At 47.4% G+C, this 25843-nt stretch overlaps 1 protein-coding gene across 6 annotated transcripts; it reads left to right on the top strand.

Annotated features, from left to right (window-relative positions):
• Positions 1-112: 112 nt before the first annotated feature.
• On the top strand, positions 113-24746 carry DRC10 (dynein regulatory complex subunit 10). Of its 6 annotated transcripts, none has more exons than XM_074007962.1 (5): positions 113-154; positions 12199-12477; positions 19378-19611; positions 22610-22681; positions 24298-24746. In XM_074007962.1, exons 2-5 carry the CDS (start codon positions 12292-12294, stop codon positions 24610-24612), a joined length of 807 nt encoding a protein of 268 aa, XP_073864063.1. In that variant the 5' UTR covers positions 113-154; positions 12199-12291; the 3' UTR covers positions 24613-24746. The 6 variants fall into 6 exon arrangements, with proteins under 6 accessions (XP_073864063.1, XP_045221957.1, XP_015286156.1 ...); XM_045366022.3 differs by having other exon boundaries at positions 12199-13020; positions 24301-24746; XM_015430670.4 differs by having other exon boundaries at positions 12199-13020.
• Positions 24747-25843: the final 1097 nt, after the last annotated feature.

Here is a 25843-nt window from a genome sequence, read left to right as displayed (position 1 = left end):
GAGGTGGGGACAATTGAGCGGAACAAGAAATTGAATGGTGAAAAGAAAGGTCAGTCAGACACAGAGTCCCGCCTTCTGAGATTGGCGGGTAACCTCGCAACGCTGGGACCGCGGCGGTAACTGTGGCTAGGGAAACCTGGAGCCGTCAGAGCGGGTGAGTAACCAGGTGGGAAAGGGTCGCGGATCGGGGGAGATGTGGAATGGGGTTCAGCCCGATGTCCTTTGGCTCCCTGAGAAATTGGTAGCCCCCGCTGCGATCCCGTCTCAGCTTCAGGACCCCGTCCCTCAGCCCCTGCCTCAGTCTGGACCTCTCGCTCCACAGCCTGCAGGGAGCCGGCCTCCATTCTTCCCCTTCTACCTGCCCACTTCATGGCCCCACTCCCTCATCCCTAAAACGACAAGGACACCAGTCAAGCAGAGTCACATCGTAGTTAACTTATTTCAAGTCAAACATGGGAGCTGTGGGTGGGAGGGGGGTTTATAAGTCCCCTCCCATTCCACCCAACGACCATACGTTCCTCGGTGAGCGGGCCATCTCACTTAAGTGTTTAAATTAGGTAGTTTTTGTTTGTTTTTGTTGTTGTTGTTGTTGTTGTTGTTTTTGCCTAGCGCGGTGACTCACGCCTGTAATCCCAGTACTTTGGGAGGCCAAGGCGGGCAGATCACTAAAGGTCAGGAGTTCTAGACCAGCCTGGCCAATATAGTGAAACCTCATCTCTACTGAAAATACAAAAATTAGCTGGGCATGGTGGTGCACCTGTAATCCCAGCTACTCGGGAGGCTAAGGCACGAGAATCACTTGAACCCGGGAGACCGAGGTTGCAGTAAACCAAGATCGCGCCATTGCACTCCATCCTCCGCAACAGAGCAGGACTCTGTCCCAAATAAATAAATAAATTAGGTAATTTTTATTATACCACTTTTGCCTTTGTCCTAACTTTGGAATTTATTTCCCATCTCCGTCCTTAAAATGTAATCTCTTTGTACCTACTAAAGATAGAGAGTTTCTTGTGATGATTAAATGAGGCTGAGGGGTGGGCACAGTGGCTCAATCTGCAATCCCAACAATTTGGGAGGCCGAGCGGCGGATCACCTGAGGCCAGGAGTTTGAGACCAGCCTGGCCAACATGGTGAAGCCCTGTCTCTACTAAAAATACAAAAATTAGCTGGGCATGGTGGTGCATGCCTGTGATCCCATCTACTCGGGAGGCTGAGGCAGGAGAATTTCTTGAACCCGGGTGGTGGAGGTTGCAGTGAGCCGAGATGGTGCCACTGCACTCCCGCGGGGGTGATAGAGCGAGGCTCCATCTCAATAAATAAATAAATAAATAAATAAATAAATAAATAAGGCTGAGGTGGAAGAATCGCTTGAACCCAAGAGGCGGAGGTTGTAGTGAGCCATGATTGCACTGCTGCACTCCAGCCTGGGCCACAGAGTGAAAAACCCTGTCTCAAAAAAATATATAAAAAAGAAAAACTTTGAGGTTCAAAAGATATTTTCGTAAGAAAATGAAAAGATCAGCCACAGACACAGACATGGAGGAAATATTTGCAAATCTCATGTGTCTTATAATAGACTTGTATGTAGAAAATAAAAATAACTCTTATAACTCAAGAGGACAACTCCATTTTTTTAATGGGCAAAAGAGTTAAGTAGACATTTAAAAATCAAAAAGACAATCCCAAATATCATCATGTAGATAAACAAACTAGCTTTCATATATTGCTGGTAGGTACAGCAGAATACCAATTGGTACCACCAATCTGAAATATAGTTGGCAGTTTCTTAAAAAGTTAAACATAGGCCAGGCACAGTGGCTCATGCCTGTAATCCCAGCACTGTGGGAGGCACAGGCAGGTGGATCACCTGAGGTCAGGAGTTCGAGACCAGCCTGGCCAACATAGCAAAACCCCGTCTCTACTAAAAATACAAAAATTAGCAGGGCATGCTGGCGGGCCCCTGTATTCCCAGCTACTTGGGAGGCTGAGGCAGGAGAATCACTTGAACCTAGGAGGCGGAGGTTGCAGTGAGCCGAGATCATGCCACTGCATTCCAGCCTGGGCAATAGAGTGAGACTCTGTCTCAAAAAAAAAAAAAAAAGCAAATGAGTATTTCATTATTTTGATCTGAGCTTTACGATTTTTCTTTTCTTTTTTTTTTGAGATGGAGTTTTGTGTTGTTGCCCAGGTTGGAGTGCAGTGGCACGAGAATTGCTTGAATCTGGAAGGTGGAGGTTGCAGTGAGCTGAGATCACGCCACTGTACTCCAGCCTGGGCAACAGAGCGAGACTCAGTCTCAAAAACAAAACAACTACAACAAAAAAATGTGAGTGGAAACAGAGATCGTTTGCAGATTAGCTCATGGGAATTTGGTGGAGTGATAGAAATGTTCTAAAACAGGATTGTATCTAAAACTGATGTGGCAACTTTAGATACATTTACAAAAATAGTCATTGAGTTTTATACTTACAATGGGTGAATTTTATGGTAATGTAAATTACACCTCAATAGAGCTGTAAAAAAAAAAATTACACGCGTGGTTAGTACCATGCAGGAAAGGTGAGAGAATTTCCACAGGTTGTAAAGTGCTGTGTGTTCCTGTCTGAGAAGGGGTAGCCATTGAGCTAAGACCTAAAGAATGAGAAATTGTTAATCCAGGGAGAAATTGTTCATGGGGGGTTGGTTTCTGACATAAAGTAACATTATACATTAGTGCCTGAGAGCAGGAGGGGTTTGAGATAGGCTGTTTTTTGTTTGTTTTGTTTTTGAGACAGAGCCCCTCTCTGTTGCCCAGGCTGGAATGCAGTGGTGCAATCTCAGCTCACTGCAACCTACGCCTCTTGGGTCCAAGCAATTCTCCTGCCTCAGCCTACCAGGTAGCTGGGATTACAGGTGCCCGCCATCATGTGCTGCTAATTTTTGTATTTTTAGTAGAGATGGGGTTTCACCATGTTGGCCAGGCTTGGTCTCGAACCCTTTTTTTTTTTTTTTTGAGACGGAGTCTTGCTCTGTCGCCCAGGCTGGAGTGCAATGGCGCAATCTTGGCTCACTGCAAGCTCCACCTCCCGGGTTCACGCCATTCTCCTGCCTCAGCCTCCCGTGTAGCTGGGACTACAGGCACCCGCCACCGCACCCGGATAATTTTTTGTATTTTTAGTAGAGATGGGGTTTCACCGTGTTAGTCAGGATGGTCTCGATCTCCTGACCTCATGATCCTCCCGTCTCGGCCTCCCAAAGTGCTGGGATTACAGGCGTGAGCCACCGTGCCTGACCCTGTTTCATTTATTTTTAACACTAGTCCCAGTCGGCAAATTGATTTCACTGCCCCATAAAGGGTTGCAACCCTAAGATATTATTTTTTAAGCAGTTTTAGATACACAGCAAAATTGACAGAAAGGTAGAGAGAGTTCCCATATACTCCCTATTCCCATATGAACAGCCTACACCACCATCAACCTCCCCCACCAGAGAGGTGCATTTGTTACAGCTGATGAACCTACATTGACACATCAGCAGCAGCATCCAAATTCCATAGTTTACATAAGGGATAAGGGTTCACACTTGGTGTTGTACATTCTGTGAATTTGGATAAATGTATAACGATGGTATCCATCATTGTAGTAAGGTACATAGTATTTTCACTTCGCTAAAAATCCTCCCTATTCTGCCTATTCATCCCTCCCTTCCCCTAGCCCTTAGACAACACTGATCTTTTTACTATCTCCATAGTTTTGCCTTTGCCAGAATGTCATATAGTTAGAGTGATACCATATGCAGCTTCTTCAGATTGGCTTCTTTCACTTAGTGATATGCATTTAAGTTTCTTCCATGTCTTTTCATGGCTTGACAGCTCATTTCTTTTTAACGCTGAATAATCCTGTATTCCATTGTCTGGATGCACTACTGTTTATTTAGCTATTCAGCTCCTGAAGGATATCTTGGTTGCTCCCAAATTTTGGCAGTTGTGAATGAAGCTGCTATAAATATCCATAAGCTTTTTTTGTGTGCAGGTTTTTGTGTGGACATGCATTTTCAACTCCTTTGGGTAAACACCAAGGAGTATGATTACTGGATCGTACAGTAAGAGCAAGTTTAAATTTGTAAGAAAACAACCGTCTTCCAAAGTGGCTGCACCATGTTGCATTCCCACCAACAATGACAGAGTTTTCTGCTTCACATCCTCACCAGCATTTGGAGTTGTCGGTGTTCTAGATTTTGGCCATTCTAATAGGTGTGTAGTAGTTAAATATTTTTTTCAAGTTGGAGAAGTTGATGGTAGAATAATCTAAATTCACTACTAGGAAATCCTTCTGTCTGAAACTGCCGAAGTGATACTGTCTACAGTTAGATATAACCAGAAATAAGCATTTCTAAAGTGACACTGTAACCAAAAGAGGAATTAAAATTCCTGATGAACTGATTGATAAGGAGGGGAGACTGGACAACAGGGAGTGATTTAAGGGAGCTCGGTCTTCTTCAGTCACTAACAGGAGAATATGAATAATGTAGAAACCAGCAAAATTAAAAACGAAATAGTGAAAAGGAGTAAAAACTGCCTCTGTTTTGGCTCTTTATAAAGCCTTTGACAAAAACATATACCATATTATTTTGTTGAAAGGTACATCTATTTTAAGAAATATTAAAGTGTTGATATTAACATATAATTTTTGAAGTAGTACTAAAAGTCATAAAAGCGTAACACTTTTGAGCAAGGATTTCATTTCATTCCCACAACAGTGCTGTGTCCCCATTTCACAGGTAGAACACCAAAGCTTGGAGAAGTTAATCGACTTACCCAAAACCACATAGCCAGGAAGTGGTGAGACACTGGAATTGCATTCCAGATGTGTTTTTAGTTTCCACTTCAGTAATGAGGAAATGAAAGCCCAGAGGATCAAGAGGACTTGCCCAAGTCTCTATAGCTTGTGGCCAGTGGAAAGTATTTCATCATAACCAGCAACATAGAAATCTGTCCGGGGAGGGGGGCACATTCCCTCCCAACCTGAGTCACTATCCCGTGTCCTCTGTCCCCAAAGCACCAGATAATCCTAGAGCCTACAGCCACCCAGGCAGCATTACAAACAGGGTCCCATCTGTCAATACCTCCAGCTTTCACTGCTGCAGCCCTAGCCTGGGAATCTTTTACAGACCAATTATAAACCGTAAAACACAGGTTCTCAAAAAGAACGAGAGAGGAGGATTGGGTAATAGTTCAAAACTAGTCACAGAAAGACAAAAAAAGAAACCACTCAACTATGGAAAAGTAAAAACTTAATTACATTTAAATCTTTTATTTAAAAAATTCCAAGCCCTGAGTAAAGGGATGCAAAACAATTCATAGGCCAATTCTTGGCCTACAGTTTTATCATGAAAATATGACTCTTGGCCAGGCGCGGTGGCTCACGCCTGTAATCCCAGCACTTTGGGAGGCCTAGGCTGGGGATCATGAGGTCAGGAGATCGAGACCATCCTGGCTAACATGGTGAAACTCCGTCTCTACTAAAAATATAAAAAATTAGCCAGGCGTGGTGGCGGGCGGGCGCCTGTAGTCCCAGCTACTCAGGAGGCTGAGGCAGGAGGATGGCGTGAACCCGGGAGGCAGAGCTTGCAGTGAGCGGAGATTGCGCCACTGCACTCCAGCCTGGGCGACACAGCGAGACTCCGTCTCAAAAAAAAAAAAAAAAAAAAAAAAATGACTCTCTTTTCTGACTCCAATTCAGGACATATATATTTTGCAAAACAACATTATCCTATTATGCCAGCATCTCCCAGTGAGGAGACAGGCCTATTGGTAAATCTGGGTTTGCCATCTCATTTATTCAACAGTGATTTTTTCTTTTTTTTTTTTTTTTTTGAGACGGAGTCTCACGCTATCACCCAGGCTGGAGTGTACAGTGGTGCGATCTCAGCTCACTGCAACCTCCATCTCCCTGGTTCAAGTGATTCACCTGCCTCAGCCTCCCAAGTAGGTGGGATTACAGGCATGTTTTACCACACCCGGCTAATTTTTGTATTTTTAGTAGAGACGGAGTTTTGCCATATTGCCCAGGCTGATCTCAAACTCCTGACCTCAGGTAATCCACCTGCCTCGGCCTGCCAAAGTGCTGGAATTACAGGTGTGAGCCACCGAGCCCAACCGCAACAGTGATTTCTTTATTGAGCACCTACTGTGAAGTAGTTGCTTCAGATAGCAGGTTTCATCATGAATCTATTGCTTCTTTCTAGCCCCTCCCTTTACCCCTCTCTAGACTTGAAAGACTCAGATAAAACATACAGAGTTTGGAAGAAAGCTAGAGGTTTGGAGGGTAGTGAGATATTTCTGAGGCTAAAAAGAAAATTCCTCTTGAGCCCAGGAGTTCAAGACCAGCCTGGGCAACATAGCAAGACCTTGTTTTTTTTGTTTTTGTTTTTTTTTTTTTTGAGATGCAATCTCACTGTGTCACCCAGGCTGTAGTGCAGTGGTGCGATATTGGCTCACTGCAACCTCCGTCTCCCAGGTTCAAGCAATTCTTCCGCCTCAGCCTCCATAGGTGCCCACCACCACACCCAGCTAATTTTTGTATTTTTAGTAGGGATAGGGTTTCACTATGTTGGCCAGGCTGGTCTCAAACTCCTGACCTCAAGTGATCAACCTGTCTCAGCCTCCCAAAGTGGTGGCATTACAGGCGTGAGCCACTGCGCCTGGCCAGAAGTCAATCTTAAAATCAAGAGACTGGACAGACTACTGCTGATGGAGTGCTGGCTCTGTCACTTCCTAGCTGTAAACTAACTAGAATCATCTAACCTCTCTCTGTCTCCCTTTCTTCATCTGTGAAATAGAGGTAATAGCACCTACCTCATAGGGTTCTTGCAAGGATTAAAGGAATTAGTTCGTATATAGCATTCAGAACAGTGTCTGCTACACAGTAAGTTCTCAAGAACTTACTTAGCTAATGTTAAAATGGTATTCCTTAAAATGAGATCCGGATGAGGATGGAAAAACTACCTATCAGGTATTGTGCTTATTACCTGGGTGATGAAATAATCTGTACACCAAACCCCCATGACGTGTAATTTACCTGTATAACAAACCTGCACATGTACCCCAGAACCTAAATTAAGAGTAAATTTAAAAAGAGAGAGAGAAATCCATCTTCCACACTCCAGTTGTTTCGGTTTTTTTTTTTTTTTTTTTTTTTTTTAACACCTTCTGACTTTTCCACGTGCCCGTTTGGATTTGTAGGGTAGTTGTAAGTGTTGGGTTTTTTCCTTCTCTCCAGGGGGAAAAATATATAATTTAGTTCAAATCTTTTTTTTCCTCAAAATATTCTAAGAGTGAAAGTAATAAAATATCCAACAAGCCTGTTTGAATGAAGATGAGGTATAATTTGCATGATAAAGATATATTTCCATTTATAAAGTTCATCAGCAGAATTAATGACAAATAAAGGGAATATCCAATTAAAGTTTCCCATCCATTAACAATTTGCTTCACTCTCAGGGCAGGAATTTTAAAAGGAGATGCTTAAGTTGGAAATGATTTAAATATTAAGGTTAGTGGCATTAAAAAGGACATGAAATGATCATATTAGGATTCAAGGAAAAGAGTTTCTCCAGTCATTTTTGTCGTCAGAGTCAGATGCATTTCCCCTCAATCCTAGTTCCATGGGCTTTTTCTTGTTCACGAAAATGAGCTGTCAAGAACTGATGGGTGTCATCATAATCAAAGAAAACAAGTTTGCCCTTTAAAGCAAAAGAGGTAATTTGGCTGAAAGCAAATTGGAAACATTTCATATAACGTTGCATTTCCAGCCGCATTCTCTGAAGAATTCAGGCGTTTTGATTTATGCCTGAGAACTTTGGGTTACAATGGAGAGGACTGCATTCATTAACTACCTTGTTCACATTCATCCTGTGGCCATGAGCAAAGATCCTTCATCCTCGGAGAGGCTGATAAAGCTCCATGGCTGTCCCTAAAACTTTTTTTTCACTTATGAGATAGGATCTAGGCCTGGCGCAGTGGCTCACACCTGTAATCCCACCACTTTGGGAGGCTGAGGTGGGCATATCACCTGAGGAGTTCGAGACCAGCCTGGTCAACATGCTGAAACCCTGCCTCTACTAAAAATACAAAATTAGGCTAGCATGGTGGCACATGCCTGTAATCCCAGCTACTGGGGAGGCTGAGACAGGAGACTGCTTGTACCTGGGAGGCAGAGGTTGCAGTGAGCCAACATCACACCATTGCACTCCAGCCTGGGCGACAAGAGCAAAACTCTGGCTAAAAAAAAAAAAAAAAGAGGAGAGATAGGGTCTTGCTCTGTCACGCAGGCTGGAGTGCAGTGGTGCGATCATGGCTCACTGCAGTCTCAACCTCCCCGGCTCAAGCAGTCCTCCTGCCTCAGCTCCCCAAATAGCGGAGACTACAGGTACCTGCCACTGTGATGGCCTAATTTTTTTTTTTTTTTAACTTTTTGTAGAGGTCTCATTTTGTTGCCCAGGCTAATCTTGAACTCCTGGGCTAAAGCAATCTTCCCTCCTTGGCCTCCCAAAGTACTGAGATTACAGGTGTGACCACCATGCCCAGCCTCCTAAAACTTTGTCTTCAGGAAAAGCCTCAAAGGATCTCATGAGATTCATTAGGGAACAGGAAGTGTGTGTGAACCAAAGTGACTGAAGATAATCCTCAGTCCTCTGCTCCCAAAGGGGCTTCTGGTTGTTTTTTTGTTTTGTTTTGTTTTTTTGTTTTTTTTTAAGAGATGGTCTCACTCTGTTGCTCAGGCTGAAGTGTAGTGGCCTGATCATAGCTCACTGCAGCCTCAAACTCCTGTGCTCAAGCAATCCTCCTGCCTCAGTCTCCCAAAGTGTTGGGATTACAGGCATGAACCATGACACCTGGACTGATTTTGAATCCATTCTGCCTTGCCAAAGAACTAAACATCCTTAGCACCTGATCTGGCCTGCCGTTCTTTTTCGTTCTTAGTCACTTTAGGTGTTTCTTTGATTCCCTGCCATTCTCTTGGTGTGCTCTTTGGTTTGGTGAGTTGAAGATATCTTTGTGGCTTCAAGTGTCACTTCCTTCTCCTGGGCAACACAGCGAGACCCTATCTCTACAAAAATAAAAATACAATAATTAGCTGGGCATGGTGGCACGTGCCTATAGTACCAGCTACTCGGGAGCATGAGGCAGGAGGACTGTTTGAGCCCAGGAAGTCGAAGTTGCAGTGAGCCATGATCATGTCACTGCACTCCAGCCTGGGTGACAGAGTGAAACCCTGTGTCAAAAAAAAAAAAAAAAAGAGGAAATGGATCATGGGAAGGCCAAGACACCATTGTCCACTGCAGTACGGCAACTAGAGCTCAATGAGTTTAAAAGTGAGCTCATTGTTCTCCCCTCCAAACTTCCTCTCCCAATTTCTGCCATAGTTTCTTAAGGGCCCCATCTTTCTCTACCAGTCACCCAAACTCAAAACTCTTTCACTCATCAAGTCCTAATGATTCTTTCTTCAAAACATTTCTCACATCTACAGACAATATGAAAATAAAAGTGGCACAGGTAACCTGTAAGCAGTAACTTACAGCTTTCATTGGTGCTTTACTTCTTAGGAGAGGGGGGAAAGACAGACAATAAACAAATAAACAGGTGTATATAGGGATGTCATATGCTGATACTTAACCTGGAGAACAAACAGGATAAGGGGGAAGAGAAGCAGAAGAATCATGGTGAGGGATGGGGATGTTATGGTGGGTGTCCATCTGAGACATGGTGTTGGCGGGTGGACAGACATCCTGGGCAGTAGGTGTTCTCTTTTTTTTTTTTTTTTTTTTTTTAAGAGATGAGGCCTTGCTGTGTTTCCCAGGCTGGTCTTGAACTTCTGGGCTCAAGCGATCCTCCCACCTCAGCCTCTCAAAGTGCTATGATTACAGGCGTGAGCCCCTGTGCCTGGCCAAGGCAGCAGGTGTTCGTTTGATAGTTGCATCAGAAATCACTAAAGTCCTGGACTTGGGATTTTCGTTTTCCTGTGTTAATGCTATTAGTTATTTACTGAACTTTTACAGCATGCAGGCCGTGTGCTGGAAGCTTCTCATTGATCCTGAGGACTCCTGTTTTACAGCTGAGGAAGCCCAAGCTCTGGAAGATTAAATGAGCAGCCCAGAGACCCCCAGCAAGGATTTGAACCCAAGCGGGGCTGTGCAAAGCTAGTACTTTTAGCCATGGTACTATGAAAGCAATATAAATTACTGATCTCTGCCCTACAGATTTTTCTGAAACAGTTATTTATTTACTTATCTATCTATCTTTTGAAACAGAGTCTTATTCTGTTGCCCAGGCTGGAGTACAGTGATGCAAACTTGGCTTACTGCAACTTCCACCTCCTGGGTTCAAGAGATTCTCATGCCTCAGCTTCCCAAGTAACTGGGATTAACCCAAGTAACAGGCATGCACCACCATGCCTGGCATTCTCTCATATTTTCAGTAGAGACGGGGTTTCGCCATGTTGGCCAGGTTTGTCTTGAACTCCTGACCTCAGGTAATACGCCTGCCTTGGCCTCCCAAAGTGCTGTGATTACAGGTGTGAGCTACCAGGCCTGGCCTGAAACAGTCTTTTAGCTAAGCTTTTTACTCTGTAATAAATGTAGATTTATAGAAAAGTTGCAAAGATAGTACAGAGAGTTCCTGTATGCCCTCCATTCAGCTCCCCCTAATGTTAACATCTTAGATAAACTTGATGTGTTTGTGAAAACCACAAAATTAGGCCCGTCACAGTGGCTCATGTCTGTATTCCCAACACTAGGAGGCTAAGGTAGGAGGATTGCTTGAGCCTAGGAGTTCAAGATCAGCCTGGGCAACATAGTGGAGCTCACCCCTACAAAAAGTTAAAAAATTAGCCAGGCATCGAGCACCTGTAGTCCTAGCTACTTGAGAGGCTGAGACAGGAGGATCACTTGAGCACAGTAGGTTGAGGCTGGAGTGAGCCATGGTCACACCACTGCACTCCAGCTAGGGTAACAGAGTGCCTACAAAATTAATGTTGGTACAATGCTATTAACTAAACTTTAGACTAGATTTGGATTTGGATTTGGATTTCTCCAGTTCCACTAATGTCCTTTTTCCACTCCAGAATCCAATTCAGAATGCAACATCGCATTTAGTGAAATGGTTTTTTAAATTGTATTTCAAAGTTGTATTTCACCACCATCCATGCCACCAATTTTTAAAATTAGTACTTAAAAATGGCCGGGCGTGGTGGCTCAGGCCTGTAATCTCAGCACTTTGGGAGGCAAAGGCAGGTGGATCACCTGAGGTCAGGAGTTTGAGACCAACCTGGCCAACATTGCAAAACCCTGTCTCTACTAAAAATACAAAAATTAGCCAGGCGTGGTGGTGTGTGCCTCTAGTCTCAGCTGCTCAGGAGGCTGAGGCAGGAGAATCATTTGAGCCCAGGAGGCGGAGGTTGCAGTGAGCCGAGATCGTGCCACTGTACTGCAGCCTGGGTGACAGAGCAAGACTCTGTCTCAAAAAAACCAAAAAAAAAAAAAAAAAAACTTTAAAATCAGTGAAAATGTGCCATTCCTAGTCCTGTTAGTCTTAACCACTGTCTGCCCTGTCCCTGTCCCTGTCCTGCTCAGACTTAGGCTGATGCCTGCGGTTCCATGGCCCAGGCTCCCTTGTCAGTTGGTTTCCTGCTGGTTTTGGCCAAGGGCAGTAGAAAGAGAGAAACCCGGGTATTTCTCCTCCCCCACTGCCACCGTTCTTTCACCTGCATTTCCGGCAATGTCTCTAGCTCCTCTGGGAACTGATGGCTGTAGTTCAAGCTTCCCCTGGGTGACCCTGGGCCCCAGGCTCACCACCTCTTCATGTGGTGGCTTCCTGCCATTGACAATTGTGGGATGGCTTTGTCTTCCCCTGGTTGGCCTCTCAACTCTCCCATCACTGAGGTAACCAGTCTCTGGTTTTAAATCCTTAGAATGACATCTGTCTTCCTGGCTAGTCCCTGCCTGACACATGTGCCTGAGACGCCTCCAGGCTTGGTCTCCCTGCCCTTGTGGCCCTAACACCCTCACAAAGCTGAAAACTGCTTCCAGAGAAAGGTTCTGTGTAAAAGCGACAGAGGACCTAAGATGAACTCTTAATGTCAACAGTTGTGGTTTCTGCAGCCACACTAACCACACAGATGTCAGCACAGCTACACTCACAACTACCTCTTCCTTTTGCAGGATGGCCAGAGACAATAAAAGCATGAGACCCAAGTAGTCTACCGAAGTCTCCATCTCTGCGGACCTACAGAGGCACAGAGGGCTGCTCACAAGATGGCTTTAGACATTCTTGCCATGGCCCCTTTGTATCAGGCCCCTGCCATCACCAGAATAGGGCCAAAGACAGACCCATCTAAAAGGCCAGCTGACCCACTAAAACCCTTGGTTCCCTCTAGGACCAAACTCACCACTATTGAGGCCAAAAGGATCATGTCCATCCTGGATGAGGCGATCAACAAGGTGGAGCTGGTGACCCTGCTGTCATATGTGGCATCCAACAGAGAGGATGTGGAGGGGGTGCTGGGGGAGGACATCATGAGGGCAGTGAGAGAGCACGAGGATCTCTGCCAGGTCCTCCTGGAAAACGTCAGGTGCCTGAAGGAGAAAGAAAGGCAATTGCAGGAGCAGGAAGAGGCTGAGGAGGAAGGGTGGCTCAGAGACCGCCTCCTTTCCATAGAGCTGCAGAAATCCAGCCTCTCACCACTTACGCAGCAGATCAAAGACTCCACCAAGAATGTCCTGAGACTCTTGCTCAGCAACCCACAGGCTGCTAGGCTCCTGCAGATGCAGACGCAGAGTAGAAGTGCAGAAGCCCAGAATTTTATTGACAGCCTAATCGAGCTTCGTGGTTTCCTATTTGAAAAACTAGTCACTAGTCCCATGGAAGCGAGGGATAAGGCCCAGTTCATACAGGATATCAATAGACAGAATAGTAATAACCAACAAATCATCGATACTCTTGAAAATGAATTGGCGGAGAGAATGAAGAAGAGGAATGCAGAGGTATTGTTTCATAGTACTGCTGAAATTACTGAAGGTGTGACACAAATCTTTTTTGTTGGTTGGGTTTTTCCTCAATGATTGATTGATTTTTTTTTTTTTTTTTTAAGATGTAGTCTCGCTCTTTGTCCAGGGCAGAGTGCAGTGGCATGATCTCAACTCACTGCAACCTCTGCCTTCTGGGTTCAAGTGATTCTCCCACCTCAGCCTCCCAAGTAGCTGGGATTACAGACATATGCAACCACGCCCAGCTAATTTTTGTATTTTTAGTAGAGATGGGTTTTTGCCATGTTGGCCAGGCTGGTCTAGAACTCCTGACCTCAAGTGATCCTCCTGCCTCGGCCTCCCAAAGTGCTGGCCACTGCGCCTGGCCAATTGATTGACTGATTTTTTCATACAGGGTCTCACTCTGTTGCCCAGGCTAGAGTGCAGTGGCATGATCACAGCACACTGCAGCCTCCATCTTTCAGGCTCAAGCAATCCTCCCATCTCACCCTCCCAAGTAGCTGGGACTACAGGTGTGTGTCACCATGGCTGGCTAATTTTTTGATTGTAAGGATGGGCTCTTGCTACGTTGCCCAGGTTGGTCTCGAAATTCTGGGTTCAAGAGATCCTTCTGCCTTGGCCTCCCAAAGTGCTGGGGTTACAGGCATGAGCCACTGTGCTTGGCCTCCCCCATGATTTTTTTTTTTTTTTTTAAAGATGGAGTCTTGCTGTGTCACCCAGGCTAAAGTGCAGTGGCAATATCTTGGTTCACTGCAACCTCCGCCTCCTGTGTTGGGAATGCGTACTTGGTGTCACCAAAATCAACACTGAGACAAAGGATCTCTCAGCAAGGCTAGTTTACTTTCTGCAGAAAGGGTGCCACTCACTAGCAGTCTTCCCACGAGAGCACACGTGAACAAAAGAGACAGGGTCATTTATAACCTGACGCATCCACCCTCTGCTGTGTCCAGTTTCCATTGCCTGGAACGGGACCTCACATTCTGTACTCAACCCGATTGGCTAGCAACTTAGAACTTCCCAAAAGAGGCAAAGGCAGAGGGGAACAAAGGAAGAGAGGAAGTAACTTCTGGAATGCTGAGAGAGGGAAAAACACCTCCAAATAAGGAAGACGAGTAGGCTATCACCTAATGCTTGCTCAGACTGGTTCAGGTATGCCAGGGCAAATATCGAAGCTGAAATGTGGGAGCTAAGAACAGAGTATATTGATTTCTTTTTTTTTTTTTCTTTTTTTTTTTTTTGAGATGGACTGTTGCTCTGTCACCCAGGCTGGAGTACCGTGGCATGATATCGGTTCACTGCAAGCTCTGCTTCCCGGGTTAACGCCATTCTCCTGCCTCAGCCTCCCGAGTAGCTGCAACTACAGGTGCCTGCCACCATGCCTGGCTAATTTTTTTTATTTTTATTTTATTTTTATTTTTAGTAGAGACGGGGTTTCACCATATTAGCCAGGATGGTCTCGATCTCCTGACCTCGTGATCCACCCGCATTGGCCTCCCAAAATGCTGAGATTACAGGTGTGAGCCATGGCGACTGGCCTATTGATTTCTTTATTATAGCTAGCTGAATTGAAGAATATTAGCACAGGTCTTTGAGTAAATTTTGGTTCTAAGAGAGGTTACTACCTATTCTGAATTAGACTGGGAGGAAAGTCCCTTTGAAGAGGAACCTCTATTTATTTCATTTTCTACATCCTGGGTTCAAGCAATTCTGGTTCAGCCTCCCGAGTCGCTGGGACTACAGGTGCTTGCCACAATGCCCAACTAATTTTTTTATTTTTAGTAGAGATGAGGTTTCACCATGTTGGCCAGGCTGGTCTTGAATTCCTGACCCCAAGTGATCTGCCCGCCTTGGCCTCCCAAAGTGCCGAGATTGCGCCTGGCCTAAATAGCTTTTCTTTCTTTCTTTCTTTCTTTCTTTCTTTTTTTAATTCATTTACTCCACACATTATTGTAAGTACTTACTAGGTACCAGGTCTTATAAATAAGCCCATGTGGTTGCAGCCTCATGGAGTTCACAGTAAGGAAGGTAGGAATTAAAAACTCATTTAATTACAGTTTTGAGAAGGACAATGTGCTATAAGGGAGTGTTACAGGAGAACTCAACTTATACCAAAAGGGTCAGGGACATTGAAGCCAAGATATGAAGAATGCGAGGGCGTGAACCAGGCAAGTACAGTGAGGAAGAACCTTCCAAGCTACGGAGTAGCAAACTTTTTTTTTTTTGAGACAATCTTAGTCTATGCCCAAGCTGGCATACAGTGGTGTGATCTCAGCTTACTGCAGCCTTCATCTCCCAGGTTCAAGTGATTCTTGTGCCTCAGCCTCCCGAGTAGCTGGGATTACAGGCATGTGCCACCATGCCTGGATGATTTTTGTATCCTTTAGTAGAGACAGAATTTTGCCATGTTGGCCAGGCTGGTCTTGAACTTCTGGTCTCAAGTGATCCTCCCACCTCAGCCTCCCAAAGTGCTGGAATTACAGGTGTGAGCCACAGCACTTGGCCGCCAACTTTTTCTGCAAAGGGCCAGATAGTAAATACATTAGGCTTTGTGGGCCAGATGGTCTGTTGCAATTACTCAACTCAGCTCTGCTGTTATAGGGGGAAAGCAGCCACAAACAATATATAAATGAATGGGCAGTGTTACAACAAAACTTTACTTACAAATACAAGTGACTGGCTGGATTCAACCTGTGGGCCATAGTTTGCCAACCCCTGTTCCAGGTGGAGGGTAAAGTGTACCTCAGTCATGAGATAGGAATAAGCCTGGCTAGTTCAGAAACCCAGAGAATGCCAGTGAGCTAGAGGGAAGGGGCAAAGATGGGCTGGGAAAGCAGGAGAAGGAGACAGATCACATGGGGCCTTGAGACCTAATCAAGGAATTTGGTCTCTAGAAGTTTTTAGTGTTAGAGACAAGATCTTGCTCTGTCACCCAGGCTGGAGTGCAGTGGCACGATCATAGCTCACTGTGGCCTTGACCTCCTGGGCAATTCTCCTGCCTTAGCCTTTTGAGTAGCTGAAACTACAGACATGCGCCACCACTCTTGGCTAATTTTTTAAATTTTTGTAGAGACATGGTCTCACTATGTTGCCCAGGCTGGCCTTGAACTCCTGGGCTCAAGCAATCCCCCTGGCTCAGCCTCACAAGTAGCTGTGACTACAGGCACATGCGACCATGCCTAATTAAATTTTTTTTCTTTTTTTGGAAATGGGGTCTCTGGCCAGAAGTGGTGGCTCACATCTATAATCCCAGCACTTTGGGAAGCCAAGGCAGATGGATCACTTGAGGTCAAGAGTTCAAGACCAGCCTGGCCAACATGGCGAAACCCCATTTCTACTAAAAAAAAAAAATACAAAAAATTAGTTGGGCGCAGTGGCTAATGCCTGTAAGCCCAGCACTTTGGGAGGCCGAGGCGGGTGGACCACCTAAGGTCAGGAGTTCGAGACCAGCCTGACCAGCATGGTGAAACCCCATCTCTACTAAAAATACAAAAATTAGCTGGGCATAGTGGCGGGCACCTATAATCTCAGCTACTTGGGAGGCTGAGGCAGGAGAATCACTTGAACCCAGGAAGTGGAGGTTGCAGCGAGCCAAGATCGTGCCATCACATTCCAGCCTGTGTGACAGAGTGAGACTCTGTCTCAATTAAAAGAAAGAAAGAAAGGAAGAAAGGAAAGGAAAGAAAGGGTGAGAAGAAAAGAGAAAAGAAAGGAAAGAAATGGGGTCTTACTCTGTTACCCAGGCTGGTCTTGAACTCCTAGCTTCAAGGGATCCTCCAGCCTCAGCCTCCTGAGTAGCTAGGATTATAGGCGTATCACACCAGCTAGAAGAATTTTTAAGAAGGGAAATGGGAGTGTGGTGGCTCACGCCTGTAATCCCAACACTTTGGGAGGCCAAGGCAGGTGGATCACTTTAGCTCAGGAGTTCGAGACCAGCCTGGGCAACATGGTGAAACCCCGTCTCTACATAAAAGACAAAATTAGCTGGGTGTGGTGGTGCACACCTGTAGTCCCAGCTACTCAGGAGGCTGACGTGGGAGGATCACTTGAGCCCAGAAGGCAGAGATTGCAGGGAGCTGAGATCACACCACTGTACTCCAGCCTGGGCTACGGAGCAAGACCCTATCTCAAAAAAAAAAAAAAAAGAAAGAAACGGTAGCATGATCCCAAACCTAATAATAATTGTCATATTGGACACATACAGGGTATTTGTTTTACATACATTTTCTCTCTAAATCTTTACAAAAATCCTGTGAGATGATGTGTGAGTACAGATTTGGCTGCTATAACAGAGACACCCAAAATAGCTTTGGCTTAGTTAAGACGGCAATATATTTCTCTGTAGTGGAAATACCGGAGCTGGTGTGGCATCTCTGCTCCCCAAGTTGTCAGAGATCTGGCTTCTTCGATGTGACTTTCCTGCTGACCCCACGTAGGACTTCTGCCTGTGGGCCAAGATGGCTGCTCCAGCTTTCCCCATCATGTGGCCCCCGGTCCAGCCAACAGGAAGGAGGAAAGGGGAGGAGAGGGCTTGGTTCTGCCCCTTAAGGACACATGTGGAGGTGGCACACAGAACTTCCATGCACATCTTGTAGCCACACCCAGCAGAGAGAGGTGCTAGGAAGGACCCACCACCTGTCACCGGGCCGTGTTATGTTCCACATTCTACCCCACAGCCTCTCTGGGGAGAACAGACATGGGCGGTAGCCAGGCTGCACTGTCACAGGCCCTTCTGTTTCTATCCCCCACCACTGATGAGAGGTTCAAGGTCCTGGGAAACTATTCACTACCCTCCCTGGTGCTGGGTTGGGCACTTCTCATTGAATTTGTCCTTTAAAGCATTCATCTGACTTTGTTGGTAACATTCACCCAACTTTGTGGATAACATATCTGTGTGTGATATGTGTGGTCTTGAGAGGTTTGGCTCCTCCACAAGAAAAGGGGACCTTGTCTCTTTCAGCCTGCCACTGTGTCCCTAGTAAGCCTGTCCAAAGGAGGGGCATGATGTATACTTGCTGAGTGGACAGAGGACGGGCTGCTGAGCCCTCGGGCAGTGAGGTTACTTGTAGGTGGAAGGGGCATCATCTAGGAATAGGCAGAGGGACACAGGTGGCCCTGCTGGTCTCATTCAGGTGCTAGAACCAGCTTGGGGCTTCACCTTGGACTGACCTGGGGTCAAATGCCATTTTTGCCAGGTGGACAAATTTCATGTCATTGAACCTCAGTGTACAATGAGGGGAGACACCAATCAGGCACGTGTGGGGAGTCTACAAGGAGAGCTCTGACTGCTGATCATATTCGGAGCTCCTGGTGCCTCAAGCCTTGCCTGCAGGATGGGCTTGCCCCAAAGGCGCTGCCTCCCTGCCCCCAGTGTGCAGGAGGTGAGCAGATGCCCGGCAGGCCTGCTGCCAGCTGACCCAAGCCCAAGATGGTGACGTGAGCAGCCATAGCACCACTGTGCTCAGAGGGAGACTCTAGTGTATATGAGAAGCCTTGAGGGCTTCTTTACAAAACTGTCTCATCCTCCACCCCCATTCCTGTTCGAGAATCCACCCAAGGCAGGGGACAAGCCAGGCATAGGCCCTCAGGAGAGAGCCTGGTGGTGATCTCTGCAGCCTGTGTTCATCGCACACCTTCATGCACCCCACCAAGTGTCTCTGCCAGCTGGGCCTCCCCTCCTGTGTCCCCAGGAGGAGGATCACTGCTGTCCCGGTCCTCCCCGGTGGCCTCAATCCAACAAGCTTGTACTCTTCATTTGTGCAAGGAAATAGAAAGTGGTGGCCAAGAACGTGGGCTCGAGGTCAGACAAACCTGGCTTCAGGCCCCCATTGAGCTGGGCAATCCCAGACAGATGAAGCCACCTCCTTGAGCCTCAGCTTTCTTGTCTGTAATCAGGCTGTCCCTGACCTCCACTGCGGGGTTGGGGGTGTGATTAGAGAGATAATAACCCAGGTGGCATGCCTGGCCCCGAGGGAGGATGCAGTGGTGCCAGCCTCTGGTGACTGTCAGTTGGTATGGACGGTTTTTCTTGAGACGGAGTCTCACTCTGTCACCCAAGTTACAGTGCAGCGGTGTGATATCTCTGCTCACTGCAACCTCCACTTCCCGTGTTCAAGCAGTTCTCCTGCCTCAGCCTCTCGAGCAGCTGGGATTACAGGCATGCACCACCATGCCCGGCTAATTTTTGTATTTTTAGAAGAGATGGGATTTCATCATGTTGGCCAGGCTGGTCTCAAACTACTGACCTCAGGTCATCCACCTGCCTCAACCTCCCAAAGTGTTGGGATTACAGGCGTGAGCCACTGTGCCCGGCTGGGCATGGAGGTGTTAACAGAGCCCTTTCTCTTCCTGGCTCAGGTGGAAAAGGAGAACTTTGTGATCCAAGAACTGAAAAACCACTTGCACCAGGTGCTCAAGTTCTCAGAGAACAGCCTCCTTCGCACTAAGCAGGAGGCCGAGAAGCAGCAGAAAGCCGATTTCCGGGCATCACAGGCCAGGGTAGCCAAGATCCAGCAGGAGATCCTGCAGCTGCAGTCACAGTTTTACAACCTGGTCATGGAGAACCGGGAGGCGGAGCAGGCGCTGAGGAAGGTGCCCCGGGAAGTGGGAAGTGGGAAGCGGGAAGCAGGGAGGATGGGCCGGTGGGGCCCCTGGGGCGGGGGATGGGTGGGACTGTCCCATCACTCCTGGAGGTCCAGCAGTGTTGGGCAGGGCAGGGCTGCACCAGCTACTCAGGAAGTGGCGTGGTGGAGGGGAAGGACACAGGAGCAGGGAAGGCCCAAATCCGAGCCAATGTCTCCTGGGAGGCAGGAAGGGGCAACACACAGGCCTGGGGATGGGGGATAGAGAAACTGGGACCCTGTCCCAGCATTGCTACATGCCAGCTTTGTGACCTTGGGCAAGTTCCTCAACTCCTCAGACCTCACAGGGATAATACCCACATCTTCAGAGGCTGGGTGCCATGCAAAGGAATGAAGAAGTAGCACATGAAGCTCAGGCAAATTACTCAACTCCTGCCCAGCTGCCGATTTCACACCTTGGAAATGAAAATGCTAACATTGGTCTTAATGGTTGTTACACGAGAATTACATGAGATGGTGGTGAGAGAGCTGGTGCATAGTAGGTGTTCAATAAATATCATTTCTGGCCGGGTAAGGTGGCTCATGCCTGTAATCCCAACACTTTGGGAGGCTGAGGTGGGAGGATCACTTGAACCCAGGAGGCGGAGGCTGCAGTGAGCTGTGATCACACACTGCACTCCAGCCTGGGCAACGGCAAGACCCTGTCTGTACAAAGAATAAAAGATAAATAAGTCAGGCGCTGTGATGTGTGTCCCAGCTACTTGGGAGGCTGAGGCAGGAGGATCACTTTAGCCCAGGAGTTTGGAGGCTGCAGTGAATCATGACTGCGCCACTGCATTCCAGCCAGGGCAAGAGAGTGAAACCTTGTCTCTTAAAAAAACCCAAAACCTTCATTTGCCTTCTCCTTCATCATCTCAGCCAAGACCCAGGCCTAGCACACACCCAACTTCTAAATCTCTTTCCTCGTAAAAGGCACCCTTTTTAATACTTGTCCCCAGTCTCTTAGTGTCACACTCTTGAGCATCTGATGGAAGCCACGGGCCTCTCCCCCAGCAAGAAGGCACAGATGCACATACACATCCTAGTGGACAGTTCCCCAGGGAGCCCAGGCCCCCTGAAGCTGGCCTATCCATGGTGCCCAAGCTAAGTGCTCTTGCTCTGTAGGATTAAGAGGTTGATTGATTGATTGATTGATTGATTGATTGATTGATTTTGAGACAGGGTCTCACTCTGTCACCCATGCCAGAGTGCAGTGGCGTGATCATAGCTCACTTCAGCCTCCAACTCCTGGGCTCAAGCGATCCTCCCATCTCAGCCCTCATGAATAGCTGGGACTACTGGGGCATGTCACCATGTCTGGCTAATTAAAAATTATTATTATTGGCCAGGCGCGGTGGCTCACACCTGTAATCCCAGCACTTTGGGAGGCCGAGGCGGACGGATCTCCTGAGGTCAGGAGTTCAAGACCTGCCTGGCCAATGTGATGAAACCCTGTCTCTATTAAAAATACAAAATTAGCCAGGCGTGGTGGCGTGCACCTGTAATCCCAGCTACTTGGGAGGCTGAGGCATGAGAATTGCTTGAACTCAGGAGGTGGGGTTGCAGTGAGCCGAGATCGCACCACAGCACTCCAGCCTGGGCGACAGAGTGAAACTCTATCTCAAAAGAAAAAAAATTCTTAATTTTTGTGGAATCAGGGTTTTGCTATGTTGCCCAGGCTGGTCTAGAACTTGTGGCCTCAAGCAATTCTCCTGTTCCCACCGCAACCTCCCAAATGGTTGGGATGAGCCACTGGCCCAGCCTGTTTATTTTTAATTTAGGTGAAACTTATATAATATGAAACCATTTTAAAATGAGCAATTCAGTGTCATTTAGTATATTCACAAAGTTGTGCGACCCCAATTCCACCACTTCTATCTAGTTCCAAAACATGATCACCTCAAAATGAAACTCCATATCCGTTAAGAAGTTACTCCCCATTCTCTTCTTACCCCTGTCCTTTGCAATCACTAATGTGCTTTCTGTCTCTGGATTCACCTATTCTGGACACTTCATATGAATGGAATCCTCTGTGGCAGTTGTGTCTGGAATCTTTTATTTAGCACCGTGTTTTCAAGGTTCACCCATGTTGTAGCAGGGATCAGTGCTTCATTGCTTTTTATGGTGGAAATAATCTTTTAAAAACAAGATTAGATCATGTCCCTCCACTGCATCTATATCACCCAGTGGCTTTACCTCACCCTTTCCTGAGAATACAGCCTCTTCTTGCTGACACTCCCTCTGTAACACAGCCTTTCCCTTGGACCTTGTTGGGGACCACTACCCTCCTCGCCACTCCCTTCCAGCCACACTGACTCGATTTCTGTCCTTTTTTTTTTTTTTTTAATTTTTATTTTTTGAAACAGTCTCGCTGTGTCACCCAGGCTGGAGTGTGGTGGCATGATCTCAGCTCACTGAAACCTCCGCCTCCTGGGTTCAAGAAATTCTCCTGCCTCAGCCTCCCAAGTAGCTGAGATTACAGACGTGCATCATCATGCCCAGCTAATTTTTGTATCTTTAGTAGAGATGGGGTTTTGGCATGTTGGCCAGGCTGGTCTCAAACTCCTGGCCTCAAGTGACCTGCCTGCCTCAGCCTCCCAAAGTGCTGGGATTACAGGCATAAGCCACCACGCCAGGCCGATTTCTGTCCTTTAAACAACACAAGCTTGTTCCTACCTCAGGGCCTTTGCACCTGCTGCTTCCTCTGCCTAGGATGTCCTGGAACCAGGCTGCTGGTTTCAAATTCAGGCTCTGCCACCCATTAGCTCTGTCACCTTGGGCAAGTGAGATAGCATGTCTGAGCCTCAGTTTCCTTGCCTGTGAAATGGAGAAAAGAGAACCTCCTTGCGCGGATTCAATAGGCGAGGCATGTCAAGCACCTGCCACAGGGCCTGGTGATGCACAGAGGGCTCAGTGCTGTTGATTGTTAATATATTTCATCAAACAATGACAAATTGGATCTTTTCTAGAAGAAATATAAAGTAGAAACGGAAATCGAGAACTGGATCCAGAAATATGATACAGAGATGGGTGAGAAGCAGGTATTTGTCGCTGAATAAGTCTCTCTTGCGTGCTTTTCCCAAGACCTTCTAGGAATGGGATGAATGGGAAGAGCAGCCTTGGGATGGCCCATGGAGTGGGCAAACTTCTGAGCCTCTCTGCGGGGAACACCTGCCTCTGTTTAAAGGGTTTGTCCAGCCTGGGGCAGAATGAGAGGTGGGAAAGAAAAGAGCCAGAAGCTGCAAGGCCAGGTGTGGTGGCTCATGCCTGTAATCCCAGCACGTTGGGAGGCCGAGGTGGGAGGATCGCTTGAGCTCAGTAATTCAAGACCAGCCTGGGCAACAGAGCAAGACCCAGTCTCTATTTAAAAAAAAAAAAAAGCGACTGGCTAGAAGGGCCTGACACTGGGCCTAATGATCGTGGCTCCATCTAGTGTCCACATCCTATACTCCTCTGTATGGGCTCCTGCCAGCACCCCCACAAGCTGGAGCTCCTCCCCACAGACTCAGATGGGAGCCTGCCTCCACCGCATCACTCAGTCCCTCAGCCAGTTTTTATTGAGCACCTGAGATGTGCCAGTTGTGTGGCCTTAAGCAAGGTACTTGACCTTCCCAAGCCCGTTTCTGCATCTGATTAGCAGAGGCAGTAATTACCATCTTAGGACCCTGGCAGGGATTGGGTGAGACACCATAGCTGCAAGTGTGTGTCCAGCATAGGGTCTGGCCTGGAGGAAGTGCTCAGGGGGTGAGAACCTTCAAATCAAGACACCCCCAAACCATTCACCCACCACTGGGATAACATTGGTGGCCTATGGCTCCAACCCAGAGGCCAGAGAAGCCTGGGGAGCACTGGAGGTAACATGAGCCAGAGTGAGCCAAAGCCAGGTGTGCTCTTCAGAGAAGGGCAAGTCAGAATCTTGTCCTGGGCAACCGTCAGGGCCTGGAGAGGGGAGCTTTGCAGGCTGGGACTCTCGTTTCTCTGGGCCGCATGAGGGTTGTGGGTTGGTTGAGGGCAGGGACCTTGTCCACCCAGCTCTGTGTTCTCTGGCAGTGCTCTGCTTTTTGTAGATGCTGGGTAAACGTCAGTGGAAGGAAGGAAAACAGGTGTAAATGACAGCAGGAGAGGCTATGGTTAGACATAAGGAAAAACTCTGGAACTCCGTTTGAAGCTTGAGAAAGTTCCTTCTCCTCTGGTGTCTTGTGGAACAGACTGCTTTTATGGCAGCAGCCTCCATTTCTTGTGTCCCCACTATGTGCCTGGCATCATGTCCAGTACATTGTGTCCATTGGGTCATTTAATCCTAGAAACAGCCCCTGGGTTTGGAATCGTCCTCATGTTTCAGATGAGGAAAAACGAAAGCCTGAAAGGTGAAGTCAGTTGAGGTGTGGCAGAGCTGGGACTTAAAACTAAGTCTGCCCAATTCACAAGCCCGTGTTCTTTTCCTGTTCCTGAAATTATTTCAGTGGGGTCTTTCCTAGAGCTGGGATGGAGCCAATCCCCTCTCCCCATCCACCTCACTGGGACCGAGATGCTGAACAGCTTAGCTTAGGGGCATCGCTGGGGCAGAAGCCCATTTGGGAAGGGTGGGGGGCCTCAGGGAGGAGGGTGGGAAGAGGCGCTCTATGCATGGTGACCCCAGCCCCACCCCTCGCCCCAGGAGGAGTTGGAGGATCTGGAAGCTGTTCACAAGGAGGAGAAGATCGCTCTGGAGGAGCTGAAGCGGAGGCACAAAGTGCTGGTGGAAGAGTTTGTGCAGATCCGGGAAGAACGAGAGATCAACTCCAAGAAAAGGATGGAGGCGGAGCAGGAGATGGTGCGCATGGTGCGGGCGGCCACGTTAATCCAGGCCTTTTGGAAGGGATACCTGGTGCGCTCCCTGCTCAGATCCAAGAAGAAGCGGGGCAAGGGCAAAGCAAAGGGCAAGGAGAAGGGCAAGCAGAAAGGCAAGGAGAAGGGCAAAGGCAAGAAATGAGCTCTCCACCCCAGCCTGCTACTGACCCTTATCCTCCCAGAGACCAGGCCAGGAAGCCACCGGGATAGAGAGCACTAGATTCATGGCTTTCATGATGTTTTTATTTAATAAATTAAAAAGTATTTGAAGCCGCATTGAAGGGAACGCTCTATGAATAAATCTCTTTATCCAGGGCTGTGGGCTGTGTGTGTCCAGCTCACAGATGGCGTTTCCACGAGGAGCGTGCAGCCTGGGGTGTCAGCCCGGAGATGATGGTTCCTTACTTCAGCCTTACTGGGCAACCAGACCCCAGCTGCAGCCCGGAAGCTGCCATGGCCATGATGGACACATCACCCACCAGGGCAGTGGGGTGTGGGTCCCAGCTGCCCATAGAGGGCACAGAAGCAGGCAGGGAACTCCAGGAGGGGCAGGGCCTCAGGTTTCAGTCTGCCCCCAACCCTGTTCTGGGATTAATTTGCCTGCAACTTCCCCCGCTCCAGCACTGTGAAAGCTCAGAGGGAGTCCTGAGGTCACAGCAGCCCTCAGCTTCACATTCCAGGGAGCTGAACAATTATTTAAAACAACTTTTTTTTTTTAAAGCATATAAATTGATTTAATTAGTAAGTTTTACATGACACCAGAGCCTTCATGAGGAAATGTAGACCTGAAGAAACAGTTAAGCCTGTGTGTTTTACGCTACATTTGATTAAGAGTAGATAGTTGTGGTGATACATAATAGGGCAGAAAAGGTATGATCTACTGGTAATAAGCTGGGGGAAATTTAGAAAGACCTGTGTGTTTAGATTCTTCTCTGTGTCCCTGTGTCTTCAGAAATAAGGATATAACTTTCCTCTGGGTATAGGGAGGGCACCTCTCACATGAGTCTTTTTTTTTTTTTTTTTTTTTTGAGACAGAGTCTTGCTCTGTCACCCAGGCTGGGGTGCAGTGGCCGGATCTCAGCTCACTGCAAGCTCCGCCTCCCGGGTTTAGACCATTCTCCTGCCTCAGCCTCCCGAGTAGCTGGGACTACAGGCGCCCGCCACCTCGCCCGGCTAGTTTTTTGTATTTTTTAGTAGAGACGGGGTTTCACCGTGTTAGCCAGGATGGTCTCGATCTCCTGACCTCGTGATCCGCCCGTCTCGGCCTCCCAAAGTGCTGGGATTACAGGCTTGAGCCACCGCGCCCGGCCTCACATGAGAGTCTTATGACCTGCTTCAGGAAAACGTCAGAAAATACTTTCTTTTTTTAAAAA

The sequence above is a fragment of the Macaca fascicularis genome, chromosome 11 (assembly GCF_037993035.2).
Source record: "Macaca fascicularis isolate 582-1 chromosome 11, T2T-MFA8v1.1".
Taxonomy (NCBI): domain Eukaryota; kingdom Metazoa; phylum Chordata; class Mammalia; order Primates; family Cercopithecidae; genus Macaca; species Macaca fascicularis.
This window is presented reverse-complemented; position numbering and strand designations above follow the sequence as displayed.